The sequence below is a fragment of the Ursus arctos genome, unplaced genomic scaffold, assembly GCF_023065955.2.
Source record: "Ursus arctos isolate Adak ecotype North America unplaced genomic scaffold, UrsArc2.0 scaffold_1, whole genome shotgun sequence".
Classification (NCBI taxonomy): domain Eukaryota; kingdom Metazoa; phylum Chordata; class Mammalia; order Carnivora; family Ursidae; genus Ursus; species Ursus arctos.
In genome coordinates, this window is record NW_026622763.1 from 82,432,574 (window position 1) to 82,451,246 (window position 18,673).

At 37.1% G+C, this 18,673-nt stretch overlaps 1 protein-coding gene across 13 annotated transcripts in view; it reads left to right on the top strand.

Moving 5' to 3' along the window:
* Positions 1-18,673, top strand: part of PIKFYVE (phosphoinositide kinase, FYVE-type zinc finger containing) — an 84,128-nt gene that overhangs the window by 14,014 nt on the left and 51,441 nt on the right. For 10 of the 13 annotated variants that reach the window (XM_048214586.2, XM_048214585.2, XM_048214589.2 and 7 more), the window contains 8 exons: positions 1,230-1,348; positions 2,154-2,325; positions 7,102-7,309; positions 9,069-9,158; positions 13,659-13,797; positions 15,322-15,479; positions 16,945-17,056; positions 17,997-18,144. In XM_048214586.2, the coding sequence (XP_048070543.2) occupies positions 1,230-1,348; positions 2,154-2,325; positions 7,102-7,309; positions 9,069-9,158; positions 13,659-13,797; positions 15,322-15,479; positions 16,945-17,056; positions 17,997-18,144 (1,146 nt within the window). Of the gene's footprint in view, positions 1-1,229; positions 1,349-2,153; positions 2,326-4,237; positions 4,338-7,101; positions 7,310-9,068; positions 9,159-13,658; positions 13,798-15,321; positions 15,480-16,944; positions 17,057-17,996; positions 18,145-18,673 lie in introns of those variants that run through there. The other 3 variants (XM_048214587.2, XM_057304448.1, XM_057304452.1) reach the window with 2 other exon arrangements.

Here is an 18,673-nt window from a genome sequence, read left to right on the forward strand (position 1 = left end):
CACGTTGTGTTCTAGTAATAACACATCTGAGGCGTCTGCTGCAATTAGCATATGACTATATAGAAAGATAAAGTTTTTAAAGTTTCCTAACATAGGTACACTTTCAATAATTACTTGTGTTATTTAGTTGTCTTGGGAAGTTCTTTGTCAGTTTAGATTTAGAGAGCAACCTCTCATTTCTCAGTAATCCTTTCTGTCCCACCCAAGCAAAACAAGGAACACCTAAAACAAATCTAGCAGATAAGTGAGTTTGAGAAAGACTTAAGGTGGGGTATTTTCCATCTTCATTTCCATAGGTTTTTAGGTTAATGAATTCAAGCTAATAGAGACATTCATCCTTTTTGTCAAGCCACCTCCACTTCATCCTTAGGTTTTGTAACTGCCAGAGCCAGGAATAGGTGGAAACTTCTGTTGTAATCTTGTTCTAAAATAAGGAAATAATGTGACCGCTTTGGTGGGCATACCTATTTTGTCCCTGAAGCTGAATTTGGGTTTGTTTTACTCTTGGTAGGACTGGCTTCAGTATTGCTCTTCAAAGTGTAAGTGAGCCCTTCCAGTTTGGAGCTGCGGGGCTGAGGAGGTGGCAGGAAAGGGTAGGATCGGAGTTCTAGCAATTCTTTGGCATTTTCAATCTGTTTAGATCTTGGTGAAGGGAACGTTGTGGGTAAATTACCACCCTGGATGTTCCAAACTCTGGAACGTTCCAGATGTCTTTGTCGACGTGGTTATTAAACTTTCTGATCATCTGCTTTATGAGGCTTTAGGTACTTGGTCTCTAGACTGAACTGAATGAACTGTTACTTCCTGTTTGTAGAGACTAAGCTTGGTTAACTCACAGGGATTGCTTTTTCTTCTGCTAAATTTCTAGCAGGTATTTATTATGGCTTGGGACCAAAGGGCCCAATAAATCATTAATGAATTTTGGGGCCGTTTAAGCAGTGTGTCTGTCTGAGGCCTCAAAACTGTCAATGGTCTTAGTGCTTTTCTTAGGTAGCCCTTACTTGCTTGTGAAGCAATGGTTTACATGGTAATAAAAAATAACTTCCAACAGCCTCTTACCTTTATAAAAAGTAGTTTAACTCTCAATCCATATCACTGGCTGGGAGAACATAAAGGCACTGTGCATCACATTATATACCTTATTTTGCATAGGTATTAGAGACTAATAACAAGGTTGATTTTGTTTTTTTTTTTTTTTTTTTTTTTTTTTTTTTGTAAATCTGACTCAGACACAAGAAGGAAAGCAGAACCTACCTTTGGAGGTCATGACCCTCGTACAGCTGTTCAGCTTCGAAGCCTCAGCACAGTATTAAAACGCCTCAAGGAAATCATGGAGGGGAAAAGCCAGGTACTCTCTAGGGGCTTTAGAAGATTTTTATTAAATACTTACATAGGGCTCATGCCATAGTCACTAAAAATGGCATAATGCTACTTGACTCGAAAGAATGTTCAGCTAGTACTTCCTCCAGCTGTGAACACATTTTTACATACAAATTCTTAATTTTAATTTATCAATTTTTTTCCCCTTTATGATTAGTGCTTTTTGTTTTAAGTTAGTGCTTTTCTGTTTAAGTACTTATTTAGCCCAGGGTCAGTAAATAGTCTTTCATGGTTTCTCCCAGGCACTTTATAATTCATGTAAATTTTTGGGGTCAACCTTTATTTTTTTTCATGGAGGTCTAATTGGACCAAGTACCATTTTTTTGTTTTGTTTGGTGTGTTGCATTGTTTTTTGTTTTTGTTTTTTATTTGTTTGGTGTGTTGTGTGTGTGTTGTGTTTTTTTTTTGGAAAGACCATGCTTCATTGATTGCATTATAAATCTTGTCGTAAGTCTATATACATGTACAAGGGTGTGCCGCGCTCTCTTTTCTGTTCTATAGCTCCATTTTTTTCAATCTTTAAATGAATTTTCTGTCTAAAATTACTATAGTTTTAGAATAAGTCTTGATGGTCGGTAATGTAAGTGCTTCAACTTAAGCCTTGTTTAAGGCTGTTTAAGGCTTAAGGTCATTTTGGTCTTTCCCATTCCCATATGAATTCTTGAAATAGTTTGTTAATTTCTGCAAAAGAAACCTTGTAGGATATTGATTAGCATTGCAGTTGTCATTGCGTCTTTTCACATTTTCAATTTTACATATTGTCATTGTTACAGGATAGCGACCTGAAGCAATACTGGATGCCAGATAGCCAATGTAAAGAATGCTATGACTGTAGTGAGAAATTTACGACCTTCAGGCGCAGACACCATTGCCGACTGTGTGGGCAGATTTTTTGCAGTCGTTGCTGTAATCAAGAAATCCCTGGAAAATTTATGGGCTATACAGGTAAGTGCACTTTATTGACGGTTCTACAGTTTTTAAAGGTCATAACTATAAAATAGGTATCATACAGGACCGATGTTAAGCCAATATATGTATTTATTATTTTATTTTTTTAAAGATTTTATTTATGTATTTGACAGAGAGAGAGACAGCCAGCGAGAGAGGGAACACAAGCAGGGGGAGTGGGAGAGGAAGAAGCAGGCTCCCAGGGGAGGAGCCTGGTGTGGGGCTCTATCCCAGGACTCTGGGATCACGCCCTGAGCCGAAGGCAGATGCTTAACGACTGAGCCACCCAGGAGCCCCTAAGCCAATTTTTATTTTAGGTTTCATATGTGAGACATGGGGGACACAAAAGTGAGGGAGATACAGCTTTGCTTTAAAGGACTTTTCAGTTGAATAATAAAGTAGATGGAGAGGTTCATAAATAACTAGAGTAAAAGAGTATGTCATAGATGCTTGCAAAAAACCACAGGAGCATTAATATTTATTAGACAAGGTGGTTAGGATAGATTACTAATATATATTACTATGAGAGTTTTCATTTTATGAAATGCAGATCATCCTTGAGTTATATGACACCTTGCTTTAGCAAATTGCATCTTATTCATATTCTTTCATAAATTTATCAATATGGAAATTTTAAATTATTCGTTGAAGCAGAAAGTACTAAACAATGGTATGTGGATTTATACAGTGATTTGGGCGTGGAAGGTGGGCAGAAGTTACCAAAAGGAGAACAGTCTTTGCATCTCTCAAATTATTTTTGTTACTGTGCAAATCTTCCTCTTAGCCTCACTCACTTTATTCCCCACCCCCCACTAAACTGCTAAGGAGTTCAGAGCTCAATTGCCTTTCATCAGGATTACGGCTACAGCCTTTAAAAGAATTTTTTACCTTTAGTTTTTCCCTGCCTCTAGTTCCTTTTCCACACTCTGGTCATTATTCTTTGTTAAATGCTAATTTGATCATCCTGGGGCATTACCTGCCTAAAACCCTTTCAGAGCTCCCATTACCCTCAGGATAAAATCCTGTCTTGTTAATATGGTGGCTGTGTTCATTTCCCCGGGCTGCCTTAACAAATACTACAAACGGAGCAGTTTAGAACAGCAGACATTTATTTCCTCACAGTTCTGGAGGCTGGAACTACCATAATAGCTCTCATTGCACAGGTCAGGGAACAAATATACGGATTCTGCTATTTGCTGAGTATGTTTATTCCAATTACATATTTTAGAACTGAGGAATAACCACAGAATAACCACTGAACCCACTATATGATGGATCTGAGCTAAAACACTGTTGATCACCTGACCTCTGTAAGCCCCTACTGTGACAGGTAGACTACAATAAAATTTTGGGTTTCCTGGAATTAGAGCCAGGTCCAGTAATCCCCCAGAGGTTTGATGGTTACCTTTTTTCAATGCACAGTCACCCTGGTAAAAGGCTATAGGTCCCTTTGGGGAAGGGTGGTAGAAAGATTAACAGTGTAAGTTTTTGGCAGTGTAATGAGGTTTTTCCTCAAGGGGATCCAGCCTCCCTGCAGCAATCAAGGAATTCTGGGTCTGTAAATGGCTCAGTTCTGATGATTACTTGGTGGGCCATGACTCTTTTTGATTTAAGTTAGACAACTGTCTACTTGTTCTGGAGTTCGTCTTACACAAATCAAGTTAAGAATTTAGTAGACTGCCCATCGACTTCACTTCTGGGAACACCATGACCACTGCCATTGGTCGCTGCAAGTCAGGCTATTCTGATTGCTGCTTTGACTCTACTGTCTATTCTAGTATCCATGCCCACCTTTGTCATTGGTGATTAAATGCCACCATTCTGCCCCTGCCACCCTGGGATCTAATGGTCTCCATTGCATTTAGGTTTCCCAATTCAGTGGCAGCAGTTTCCACTGTAATTTCTGACCTCGGAGAAGAGCGATCACAAAGCTCTACAAGGATCCTGGGGTTCCCTCACAAATTTATTTCTCATGGTCATGAAAGGCATATGCTCCAGATCCTCCTGGGGTGAGTGAGCAGGTCTTACTTGGTAAATCCTTTCTTAACACTTAATCTCCCTAATTCTTTGGATCCCTTCCTTCATAGTATGCAAGGGCAGTTCCGGCCTTTTAACCTCTTTAAGTGTAGGCCACTTTTGGTCCATGTTTCAGCCAACCAGTCAACCCACGAGACTGTTAGAGCCCTTTTTACCCGCCAAGCTACGATATTTAATCTTGAGTCTCTACTTAGTGGGCTCATATCAATAAATTCAGCTGGGTCCTACTTTATATTCTTTCTACTGTATCTTTGATATATCTCCACTATATCTCCTGTTTCTTTGATATCCATTCACATACCTATTCCCTGGTTTCTGTCTATATATTTTGGAAAAATCATGGAATTCTTTTGGAATGTAGTGCACCTTTTCATGGGTCACACTATACCTTATCTTTCAGGGCTTGCTGGGACTTGAGTCTTGTTATAGCTCTAGAAGCAAAGAGGGTAGTAGGAGTGGGTCCTGAGGAGAATAAGCAGTGTCTTGCAAGGTAGCAAACTCAGGCCATTTTGGATTTCTCAGGCAAATCAGGGTTAATCTCCTATGACAGGGTACAAAGGCTAAGAAAGGTAAAGAATACTCAACAGAATTTTGGGGCTTAGTGTCCCCAGCTTCATCAGGATCTTAACATATATCCCCATTCCACTTTTCAGGATTCCATTCCTTCCTAATCAGTGCCCTCATTTTCACAGCAGTCATACTGCAAGATCAGTGATTCAGTGTGTTTTGTAATTCAGCCACTTGCAGGATGAGACTCTTGGTTTGATTTTCAGCTCTGTGGCTACAGGAGGTAATGATTTCTCTCAGGGAAGACATAGAAACTTCCAGGTAATACTTTGTACAGCTGGGAATTTGAATGCCTGAGGTCGTCCTTCCTCCCCCACCACTTTGTCTAGTACAATTAGGAGCAACCGGTCAGTGTCTTTATACCTGCTAATTTGACAGAAATATTCTAAGATATGAGGCCCACCCCCTCTATGGAGGGTAATCTACTTAAAGTCAACAGGTTGTATATTTTAATCATATGTTAATCAAAAACCCTTCACAGCAACAAGGAGACTACTATTTGACCAACCAAACAGTCTCTCCAAGTTGACACCTAAAATTAACCATTGCAAATGGGATATTACATGCCGGACAAGTTGTATGTTGTAGCCTTGAATAAATGTAAAGTACCTAGAATAATGTATGGCACATGGAAAGGGATGAGGGAATATTAAGCAGTTATTGGTGGTAGTAGCACTAATATCTCTGCATCTGTCATGCAACTTTTTAATTACATGTGTGTCTTTCACCTCAGTGGACCAAGTTCTTTGGTGACAGAGCTGAGTCTCCTCAGTCTTTGTATACCAACACCTAATATAGGCCTGCATTCAGCAGGCACTTGCTGATGAGGGCTCTTCATGAAATGAAAACTTTCCAGTTCAGGCTTGACTGTGTTCTGATCATTTTCATTCTAATAGCTGACTGGTGAAGGGAGATTTCCTTATAATAAGAAACAAACCAAGCCTTTGTTGTAGCAACTTAAAGACCTTTTCTGCAGAATGTGATTTTACTTCCTTACTGCAATTCTACTTCGGCCAGCTGGTGGTGGTTCATCCTGACGCTCTCATTTATCCCAGACTGGATTCACTTTTTTTGGTCCTGATTGAAGTGAATATGTTTTTCTTTAGTTTTAGTATGTTTTATCTGTTGAATTGTGACATCAGATATGAGTAATACAACAAGTGATACTTAATTTTGCTTAAAGTATATGCATAATTTAACAAAATTGAGGACTACATAGTTGTAGTCTTGAAATGAAAAAAAAAAACCCTAAAACCGTTTATTATAATTATACTTGGCTGTAATTATGGTAAAAACAGAGTACAGTTGCCTTTAAGAAATCTTTTGTTCTGTGTGACGTCAGTTTTCTAATGTTATTTATAAAAAAAAAATTAAGGTAGAATTGTTAAATAACATGTATTTGTGAAGTTTAATTAGCTGACCTTTTTTTTTTTTGTACATTAAACTTACAGAATCACATGAATTATCGTTACAGAAAAACAAGATAGAAATGAAAACTTCTCTTTGGGAAGGGCTGCGTCCTAAAAAAAAAATGGCAGTGTATGAAAGTATTAAATAACCTTGTTGTTTGTCCTCTGAAGACTATTTCATTGCCAACTCAACTTTCACTATAGGAATTTCTGTAATAGTTCCCTCACATATTTCATACAGTCTGTAAGCCCATTTTCTATTTGTTTGTTTTTGAGATGGTGCCCCCTTGTGGAGGCCACTCTCAGGGCTTTACAGTGGAGACCTACGTAATATTTTCCTCCTTACTTCTTGCCCAGGGAAAATATGTTATTTCCCTTTGTAGTGGTTTATTTACTCTATTCGAAACAACTTTTTTCTTGAACCTACTGTCCCTTATTTCATTTTTAGAACCTTGAAAAATTAATTTTTTTGAAAAATACTGTTAAAACAGTTTCATCAGGTGCTGTTTTCTTCACTCATTAATAAATTTTGAGGTTATTTGAATGACTGGATGAGTTTATGATAATGATGGTTTTTAAAATATATAAATGAGCCAATAAATTATTTTGCATTGTGAAAACATCTTTTTTGGTAGTCTTTACTTGAAGATGTTTTCCTGTTACTTGAAAAACTATTAACCCAAGGATTTAATGTGTTTTGTTAAGTAACCTATTATCATTATTTCTTAAGTTAATTTTCTTGTTTTGTTTTCGCTCCTAGGGGACCTCCGAGCTTGTACATACTGTAGAAAGATAGCCTTAAGCTATGCTCATTCCACAGACAGTAATTCCATTGGAGAAGACTTGAATGCTCTTTCAGATTCTGCTTCTTCTGTGTCTGTACTTGATCCAAGTGAGCCTCGAACACCTGTTGGAAGTAGAAAAGCCAGCCGCAACATATTTCTAGAGGATGATTTTGCCTGGCAAAGGTACTATCACTTAAGTCCAATTTTAGTTATATTTGAGAAATACAGATAGTCTTGTGACCCATGGCTGCCTTCAGTTAATTTTTATCATCTTTGAATTATTTCCTACACATTCCCCTCCTTTTTCTTTGGCTTGCTCCCAGAAGGATTATGGGATGTTTATGGATAGTGATTATATTGACTAATTAGAATGTAAGCTCTACAAGAGGAGAGACTTTGTATTGTTCTTGTTCACTGTTCTGCCTGCTGGCACCAGGAACAGTGTATGGCATATATATGATCTTGATAATATTTGTTGAAAGGAAACAGAAGTTCTTGAGACGAATAATTTCCAATGTAGCCTTCTTAGAGAAGGAAAATGCCCATAAACTTTCATAATATTTATAAATGCAATTTAGATGTTTTTCCTCCCTAAGGAACATTTCATGTTTTTCCATAGGTTTAAATATGGTACTTCCAGCTGCCTGCTGGTGAAAGATGTTACTTACTCTGGGAAGTTACATGGATTTGTTTGAATTAGGATCCTAGATTCATCAGTTTCTGATTTTTTTTTTTTTGCTAAGTTATATTCTTATGTATAATACTAAATCTGGCCATATGAAAGAGCTTAGAGTTTTAATTAACCTTTTTCTGATAAGTTATTTTATCAAGCACCCCTTAAAAGTGTGAGGAATTAATAGGTAACCAATGAATTTAAATAGAAGTCAAGAATGAATTATAGCTACATTCTACATGTATGAATCTCAGGGACATAATGTGGAGCAGAAAAGAAAGTCACATACATATACAGTGATTATTTATGAAGTTCAAAAGTGCACAAAACAAACACACTGTCTAGGTATACAGATGTGGCAAACTTAAAGAAAAGGCAGAGAATGATAAGTATAAAATTGACAATAGTAGTTTCATTGAGGGCCCAGAGGAGAATGGGTTTGGGTAGGGGAATACAGGCATTTCAGACTCAGTGCTAATGGTGCTTTGGTATTTGTGGCGTCATGATTCTTTATATATTACATGTATTTTGTAAATTTTAAAAATTGATTCTACATTTAATAGAACAATAAAAAAGTATAGGGAGTCTCAGTTCTTTCTTACTTTAGCTAGTAATGCCTTTTAGTTGCACCTGGCCTTATTGTGTGAGCCCAGAATTGGCAAGTATCCTCCGATGAACTGGATTTGAAAGCTTCCTGTAGTTTAGTTGTCAAAGGTAGAATAATTTTATTTCTGTGCTAATTGTTTCATGTTCGTTCTCTTTTAGTTATCATATCTCTGGGATAGGCACTACTTGCTCCTTTTGACAGAATTTAAGGTTTAGAGAGATTAACTAATGGACCGAAGGTCATCCAGCTAATAAGAGGGAGAGCCTGCACTTGGACCTAGGTCTGACTCTGCAGTGCTATTCCAGTGGGCTATGGGGACTGAGAATAAAATACTTGAACTCAGGATTTCCCCCCCCCAAATCACTTCAATTTTGTGTATATGATGGATGAAGGAGTTCTGTAAGAACCCATCCAACCAGTAGTTATTATTTTAAGGGCATACCATATACTTAATAAACTACCATTCTTTTGGCAGTTGATGTAGTTAATATATAAACCGTGATTTCTACCTTAATTAATTAATTAGAAGAAAACCTAAGTGACCCATAATCTCATTATTGCAGGGAAAAACAGTCTGCTTTTAAATGTTAAAGCACTTCATTGAAATTGGATTTGCTTGTTACTGTCCCAAATCATCTCAGTATTTTTCTACTTCTTTGTAGTTTGATTCATCCAGACTCCTCAAATACTCCTCTTCCAACAAGACTTGTATCTGTTCAAGAGGATGCTGGGAAATCTCCTGCTCGAAATAGGTAAACTGCCAAATGAAAACTCCATATTCTGTATTTGATTTTTCTTTCTTTCACGGTAATGAGAAGAGCAAACAGATAAACATGGGGTGGGATTGATTATTATACTTTCTTTACCCGAAAAGCTGAATTAAACTGTTGTTTTTCCTTTTGCTAGTCAGCTCTGGCTTGCATTCTCTTCAGTGTCTCTTTTCCAGTATTCTCCACTGGCTTCAGACAGTAGCTTTCTTCTAGCTTAGCAGATGGCCTTATTTTCTGTGTAGAGCGAAAAGAACAGCTAACAAATAGGCATATCCTCAACTCTTACCACCACTTACCAACTTGATTATATTTAGAGCTCATCTTTTTTCTTTACATCTTATCCAAGCTAATTCTCCATTTGTATTCTGGATCTCATCCTTTCTCATTTTTTATTAATTATCCTATTGATGTTTGTACCTTCTACCTCTCATTGCTGACTCCTTACCATCAGCATTTAAACAAACTCAGATCACCTATTAAAAACGAACAAAAATTTCTTCTTTATGTTTCTCTCTTTACCTGTATTCTCAATTATTTCTTTTCTCCTTAACCAAATTCCTTGAAATAGTTGCCTGTAATCATTCTACACCCGCATACTTTCTCCTTTTTCAACTTACTAGATCTTACTGATGTCCACACCTCTTCACTGAAAATGCTTTCCTTTTTAGAAGTTTAAGTGGTGAGTAAGTAGTTCTTAACCTGAAGAACTAGACATCTGAATGACCTTGGTTTAACATACTTTCAATTTATTCTTTCTACACGTATTATTAAGTACCTAGAAACCAGGTGTGTGTAATACAGCAGTGAATCAAACAAAAATTTAATGCGCAAAAAAGCAATAAGGCATAGGGGTAGAGATTGGCATTTTAAATAGTGTAGTCAGGGAAGACCTCACTAGGAAGGTGATATTTGAGCAAAGGCCTGAGGATATGAGGGAATGAGCTATGTGGACATTTTGTAGAAGAGTGTACCAAGAAAAAAGGAATAGCAAATTCTTAGAAGGACCATAGTTGGCAAAGAGTAACAAGAGGTCCTGTGTACCTGGAGTAGAATGTTCTTATAGTTACTTGTAGGACTTTGTCAGTTACTCTGGGTGAAGTGGGAAGCTACTAGAGACTTTGAGTTTTTCAAAAAGTTTTGAAATTATTTTGAAAAAATTTCAAGTTTGCAAAAAGTTGCAAGAATAATGAATTTTAATATATTCTTTATTAAGGTTCACTAATTTACATTTTCCCATTTGCTTTGTTACTATTTATATAATAGAATTTTTCCTGAATCAGTTGATAATAAGTTGTATACATCAGGATCTTTTACTTTTTTTTAATTAATAAGCTTCATTTTTTAGAGCAGTTTTAGGCTCATAGCAAAATTGAGTATAAAGCACAGAGAATTCCTATATACCCCCTACTTTCATAACTTCCCCCATGATCAATATCCTGTACCAGAGTGGTACATTTGTTACAGTTGATGAACAACTGTTAACATGTTATCATCCTGCATTGATATATTATCACCCAAAGTCCATAATTTACATTAGGGTTCACTCTTGGTGACGTACATTCTGTGGTTGGGACAGATGTATAAGGATAGGATATCCAGTGTTGTAGTATACTATACTTTCACTGCCTTAAAATTCTCTGTGCTCTGGGGTGCCTGCCTGGCTCAGTCGGTTAAGCATCTGACTCTTGATTTTGGCTCAGGTCATTTGATCTCAGGACATGGGGTCTCTGTGCTCAGTGTGGAGTCAGCCTGCTCCTCTCCCTCTCCCTCCTGCCCTGTTCGTGCTCTCTCTCTCTGTGTCAAATAAATAAATAAAATTTTTAAAAAGAAAATTCTTTGTGCTCTCTTTATTCATTTCTCCCTCCCCCCAAACCCATGGCAACCACTGATTTTTTTACTGTCTCCATAGTTTTCCCTTTTCTACAATGTCGTATAGTTGGACTCATTCAGAATGTAGCCTTTTCAGATTGGTTTCTTTCACTTAGTAATATTCATTTAAGATTCCTCCATATCTTTTCATGGCTTGGTAACTCATTTCTTTTCAGCATTAAATCATATTCTATTATCTGGATATACCATAGTTTATCCACTTACCTACTGAAGGATATCTTGGTTATTTCCAAGTTTTGACAATATGAATAAGGCTGCTATAAACATTTGTGTGTAGGTTTTCATGTGGTCATGTATTCAGTTCTTCTTGATAAATACCAAGGGGTATGATTGCTGTATCATAGGTAAAGAGTATGATTAGTTTCATAAGAAATTGCCAAACTATCTTCCAAAGTGGCTGCACCATTTTGGATTCCCTAAATGGAAGAAGAGGAATTGGAGATGGGAGTTGGGCTATAGTGAAGGGGGGAATGCCGCAAGGGGATGTGGAGTTAAGACAGTTTTTTAAAAGGTGGGATGAATTACAGTATTTTCTGTTGGCAGTGAACAAATGGAGAAATAACTGCTAATTTACAGTGTAGTTCCATGTGTTTTGAATTAATGCTAAGATTGACGTAAGTCTTTGGGAAAGGTATAATTTAATCAGTGAGTACTATCTCTAAATAAAATTTCAACAAGCATTCTTAATGCTAGGCTACTTATTTGAGTATTTGACAACAAATTTGACTAATTTTCCTTTGTTTTTGTTACTGCCATATCAGGATATGTGCAGGGATAGTTAGAATGTTAGAGAAGCAAAACACATGGATAATTCATTCATTGGAAAAGAGATTTTAATTAATGGAATAAGACATATAGTGGTGACTTTTCACTAAAAGAATATGGCAAGAAATAAATGATTATTTAAAAAATCTTGCTTATTTATTTGGTTTCTCATAAGCTATTAAGAATGACTTTTTGGTAAACCTGTTACAAACCTGTGAATACTTTTTTAATTTTTTTTTTAAGATTTATTTATTTTTTAGGGGGAGAGAGAGCATGCATGTGCACGTGCATGCATGAGTTGGGGGAAGGGCAGAGGGAGAGAATCCTCAAATAGACTCCCCACTGAGTGTGGAGCCTGCTGTGGGCCTGATCTCACGACCCATGAGATCATGACCTGAGCCAAAACCAAGAGTTGGATGCTCAACTGACTGAGCCACCCAGGCACCCCAAAATTATTTTAAAAGTATCTTTATCGTCATGCTAGGGAGAGCATAGTTTTTCAATTGACACCTGGTTTTGAATGGCAGCCTTGTTAGTTGAGTTACTTTAGACAAATTACTTAATCTCTGACTCTTGATTTCTTTATGTGTAGAATGGATTTAGTAGTGCCTATTCCATAGTATGCTGTGAGAATTAAGTGAGTTTAGTGTCTAACTCATTGTACACCTGCCTTTTTATCCTTTATATAGAAGCTAAAATTTGGTTTCATTGTTTTCTAAGTAGAAGCTAACTAAAATTTCTAGCTACAGTTTTTTAATAAATGAAAGCTTGCTTGGTGTTATTGACATTCCACTTACAAGTCATTTATCTAGTAACTTTACCAAGAGGCAAAATTAAGGATATTATATAAGTAATAATATAACAAGAGAGGAAACAAATTTTTACTCATTTTTTTATTGATCAAATTCAAAATATAATTGAGGACAACAATGCGGTTCTAATAAGAAGGAAGGAATTATTTTGGGGAATTATTTTGCTTAGTTGGGGTTCAAAGTTAATGTTTTCTCTTACCAGAACATTACAGATGTTCATCTAAAGAACATCTAAAGATTCTTAGTTCATTGGTTATGCAAAAACTATTTGGCCTGTGGGCCATAGTTTCCTGTCCCTGATAAGCAAGATTCTTTCTTTCTTTCTTTCTTTCTTTCTTTCTTTCTTTCTTTCTTTCTTTCTTTCTTTCTTTCTTTCTTTCTTTCTTCTTAGATATTATTTATTTGAGAGAGAGAGTGTGCGCATGCACCCGCTTGTGCTTACGGGGAGCAGGGGGAGTAGCAGAGGGAGAGGGAGAAGCAGGCTCCCCGCTGAACAGAGAGCCTGAGGTGGGGCTCTATCCCAGGACCTTGATATCAGGACCTGAGCCAAAGGCAGGTGCTTAACTGACTGAGCCACCCAGGGACCCCCGCGCAAGGTTATTTCTGCTTTTAGTCTGTGATTCTTCATCTTTGTCAGCTAAAAAAAACAAAACAAAACACTGGTTTTCAGCATTTTAACAAGAAGAGTTTATATCTTTTTCCTTTGAAATATTAAATGGTAAATGAACTATATTTACCATTGCTTTCCTATAATCTTTCCATAGCGACTGACTTTACACTAATTCTGAAATAGTTTTAGACTAACACAGAAGTTGGACAATTTAGTATAGAGAATTTCTGGATACTCTTCTCTCAGCTTCTCCCAATGATGATATTCTACATAACCATCATAACTACGTTTAAAAGTACCCTTGATGTTGGCAAGTAAGCATTTATTTAAAAATGAATTTTCACTGTAATTTTAAATTGATGAATAATTTACAACTGTGTTTTCACTTTTTATTTTTATTTCCAGATCAGCTAGCATTACTAACCTGTCACTGGATCGATCTGGTTCTCCCATGGTATCTTCATATGAGACATCTGTCAGTCCCCAGGCTAACCGAACATATGTTAGGACAGAGACCACTGAGGATGAACGCAAAATTCTTCTGGTACTGGTCCAGTATCTTTGCTATTTTTGAGCATAAAGATTATGTATCTCACTGATTTTTCTTTTTAAGAAACCTACAAATAGCCAGTTAGCATATAAATTAATAGAGGAAATAATTAGCTTAAGTTTTTATTAGGATCACCTAAGAAAGTGGTGAAGCATTTGGTGCTCTTATATTGCATTAATATTTTCTTGATCCCTTTCATCTGGTAAGATAAGAATTCAGGCGCTTATATAGTAAGTGAGCTGAACTTTTAGTTAGGGCCCAGATTGTTTTTAAACTTTGAAACATGTTTCTCATACACATGGACTGCTTTGCATACCTTTCTACTATATGTTTATATGAGATAATAATCAGTTGTTTATTGAATTTATCTATGTGTAAAATATTGTGTTTAGTTCCGAGAGTGACTCAAAGAAATGGAAATTGGCTTCTGTCCTCAAGCTTAAAATTCAAAAGGTAGAAAGGAGACTGATGGGCAGGTCCTTAATAGTAAAAATGTAATACTTTATTAATAAGAAATAGAAAGATCATTAGTGGTGATGGCTTTAAACTGAAAGGCTTGGCCTGGACCTTGAAGAATGCAATGGATTTGGGTAGGCATTGAGGTAAACAAATCTTATTTAAAGGTGTGACAAGGTATAGAGGTGAAAATACTCATGACATTTTTCCATGCACCAAAGTCGGACTTATTAGTTAGGAGAGTTTGGGAGAGAGAGTAAGCTGGAGTCTGTGGGCAAAGAGATTAAGCTGGAGTGTGGGGCCAGTGAGAATGGAAGTTACTTGGGGTTACCTGGTGGGACATGGTGAGTTCAGCCTTTACAAGTTTAGATTGGAACCTGCAGGTGCTAAGCAATGTTGGAAGTTTTTTTGAGCAGGGAGTCATTCACTGAAGGCCTTCCTTTAGGAAGATTTCACCTGGCAGTTGGGTGTAGGTGACAAGGGTGGGAAGCTGCTGGAGTGAAGTCTACGAGAAACAGATTGGTGTGATTGACTAAAATCTCCTCTCCCTTGCCCTGTCTCCAAAGAGGAGATTTTGTGATATTGTACTTAACTAGGGGACTGATCATATGTGTCATTGACTGAAAAAAATTATTTGGGATAGTTGGGCTTTTTTTCCTTAAATATTTTATTTATTTGAGAGAGAGAGAGAGAAAGAGAGAGAGAGAGCACAAGCTGGGGAGGGCGGGGAGGAGCGGCAGAGGGAGTGGGAGTCTGACATGGGGCAGGATCCCAGGACTCTGAGATCATGACCTAAGCTGAAAGCCCCCGCATAACTGACTGAGCCACCGAGGTGCCCTGGTATAGTTGGTTTTTAAGAGAAGAAGTTGCATTTGCAGTTAGATGAGCTGAGTTCAAGCTGCTTCCCAGGCACATGTCATTTCTATTAAATGGTATGAGTTGGCTCTGACAAAGAAATCTGAATTGAATTTCCTTTTATGCATCTAAAAACGGAAAGAATCTGCAAAGGTATATAATAGTTTCTTTCTCAGGAGTAATTATTTGCTCATAATGTGATTTCAGGACAGCGTTCAGTTAAAGGACCTGTGGAAGAAAATCTGCCATCACAGTAGTGGAATGGAGTTTCAGGATCACCGTTACTGGCTGAGAACGCATCCCAATTGCATTGTGGGAAAAGAATTAGTCAACTGGTTAATCCGAAATGGACACATTGCTACAAGGTAATGTGATCTTAAGAAAGACTTTTTGATATTATTTGTTACTTTAGTTTTATTAAGGCCATAATGTCGTAGATATAAGGGCAGCAAATTTTGTGAATAGGGTACTGTTTGTTTCCTGTATTTGGTGCTTAGTGTGCTAATGATTCACCGCCCCCCCCCCTTCTGGGTTTTAACCAGTAGTGAATAGATGCAAGGAGCAAATGGGGTCACAGTTTACGTTATTTATTAAAAGCAGAAGTGTGCAATAATTCCCCAACACAAAACTTTTCGGTTGAGTGGGGGAATGTGGCTAGATATTAAGATCACAGTGGATTCTCCTGCTACTGTTCCCTAATCTGCAACCTAATTGCAGCCCTAATTGCAACCTGTTCCCTAATTGCAACCTGGCCTATGGAATTGAGTTCTTAAATCACACCTGGAGTGTCCTTGCTTGCCTCAGGAATCATTTGTGAGAAAGAGACAGACAGGTCCTATTGCCTTTCAAGGCAGCATGTCCCTAAGCTATTCTAGTTGATTAGATTAGCTACTCCTTTCCTGGGAAGAAACAAGTATGTAGGAAGAGAGAATAAAGGCTTTAGCAGTGAAGCCCTAGGGTCCAGTTTTGGCTATATTTCTTTTTAGTTTTGTGCTTTTACTCACGTTATTTAATCTCTTTAAGCCTTGGACCTCTCAGTTCCAATGTGGGGAGAATATGTGGTCCTGTGAAGAAGCCATGAGGATGAAATGAAATAATATGGGCTAAAGTGCTTTATAAATTGTGAAATGCCATGAGTGCAATGTGTTGTGTCTATTTCATGTATATATGTATTTGTATATATTAAGTGTCTATATGTTATTATTATTTTCTAAAGATCTATTTATTTGAAAGAGAGCACGCACGAGCAGGGGGAGGGGCAGAGGGAGAGGCAGAGGGAGAGAGAAAGGAGAAGCAGACTCCGCTGAGTAGGGAGCCCGATGCGGGACTAGATCGCAGGACCCTGAGATCATGACCTGAGGCGAACTTAACCTACTAAGCTACCCAGGCACACCTTAAGTGTCTATATATTATTGTATATATATTAAGTATCTATTTCATATATTTATGTATATATATCTGAAGTATTTGGTATTGTCTTCTCATCAAGACTGTAAGCTCCTTGAGGGCAGGAACCATGCTAGTCTCACCATTTTGTTTTACTCTAGTGAGGACAGCAGTATGCCTGCACTGAGCACTTGATACAGGTTTGTTGTAAGTGAAATTAGGTTTTGGTAGGACTGCCTTACCAGCAGGTTCTCCTTTACTCTGGGATCTGGGAAAATCTTTTAATACAGCTTCAAGTGTCGCTTGTTTTACCCCTCAACTGTCGACGGACCATTTTTAATTCCAGCTGATTATAATGAAAGAGAATTCAGTTTGCATCTCATCTTGTACCTGTGAAATTACCCTGACTTTTAAAAGTTTTTATTTTTGTTGGTCTTAATTCAGGGCACAAGCTATAGCCATCGGACAAGCGATGGTCGATGGGCGTTGGCTGGATTGCGTCAGTCATCACGACCAGCTGTTCAGGGACGAGTATGCGCTGTACAGACCACTGCAGGTAGTTTTCCTTGTCACCGCTGGTTTCTTGTGAAGTCTTTCTTCGTCGGTGGGAATAAAAAGTTGTTGAATTAGTCAGAGATACATTTTCCTAACCCGTTTTCCCTGTTGTTTGAAAGTTAAAAACATTTTTACTTGGTGGGTAGGGGTGATGAAAAACCTATTGGAATCAGACAGTTTGCAGTTGGTTTGGCTTTTCTTAAGCTGGCCTTCATGGTATTATAGTTGCTTGTCATTTGCCATTAATGGTTTTCAGTTTCACTATGTCTGTGTTTTCAGCACTTAGAGTATACATAATAAAATGACTGAAAAAATTTAGTATCAACAATGCAGTAGATTTTGACACATTAGCAGCATTAAATTGTATAACAGTGGTAAAACAATGGATATGTATATGTCTTTTTACTTTAATTAGGCAAATAGAAATCATTTAAAATATAACTTTTAAAAAGATAAGCTTTCACTTTTGGTCTATGTTAATTTGATATATATATATATATGTGTGTATATATAATGTTTAGGAATACCTTTGTAAAAAAGGTTAGAAAAGACAAATGACCAAAAAGACTGGTGTGGTGTTATTTGTTAAAATTTAACAGTTTTCCAGAATGTTTCCTAGAGTTGGCACAGGATTAGAATAAATTCTAAGGCAGGTTTACTCTCAGGACTAAAAAGGATGAAATGAAACACTGTAAAATCTGTAATGTTTTGCTCATGATAAGCTGCCTAAACCTACTGATGAATGGCAATTATAATTTTCAGAGTGGAATTGTCAGCATTGATGCTGGTTTACAACTTAGTTTCTATTAATTTGCTTACTTTTATGTAATTCATTTGGTGGTTAGCTTTGTAGAAGTATTGGGCTAGAGTTTATTTGTAGCGTTGCCATTGAACGTTGCCACTGAAAGTGAATTACTTGGATCTTGCCTTGATCTTTACAGAGTACAGAATTTTCTGAGACCCCTTCTCCAGACAGTGACTCAGTGAACTCTGTGGAAGGACACTCTGAGCCATCCTGGTTTAAAGACATAAAGTTCGATGACAGTGACACGGAACAGATAGCTGAAGAAGGTGACGATAATTTGACTAGTGAGTTTAAGCTTTCTAACATTTTAATTTTTATGACTCATTACTGTGTATGTATGATAAAATGAGTGTTTTGTTTGTTTAATTGAAACAATTCTACTTTAAGTTTTATGGCACCAACTAAACATAAACGTCTGGTAGCAATCCTTGTTCTAGATACAGTATTTTCTTAAGAAACCAACTTGTTAGGCTACTGGCGTTTTCACATTTTGCCATAGTCTCTAGTTTGCAGCAGCTTAAAAATAACTCTGAGCTAATAATATCGCAGCAGACAACTTTCTCACCTCTTCACTACAATATCAGACTTTCTCTCTGCAGAACCTCCAATATATTTCTCCATCTTAAAAATTCATCTTATATTTAATGTGTTCCAATTTTATTAAGTCTCCACAGAAGTACATGAAAATACTGTATCCATTTTGGTAGTGCACATTGGGCTTGTCTATTAAAAGAACATTTTTCTCCTTTCCTCCAATACCCTGATGAAACCCATTTTTACTCCCCTCCTCTCCCTATATTTCTTTCCCCTCCC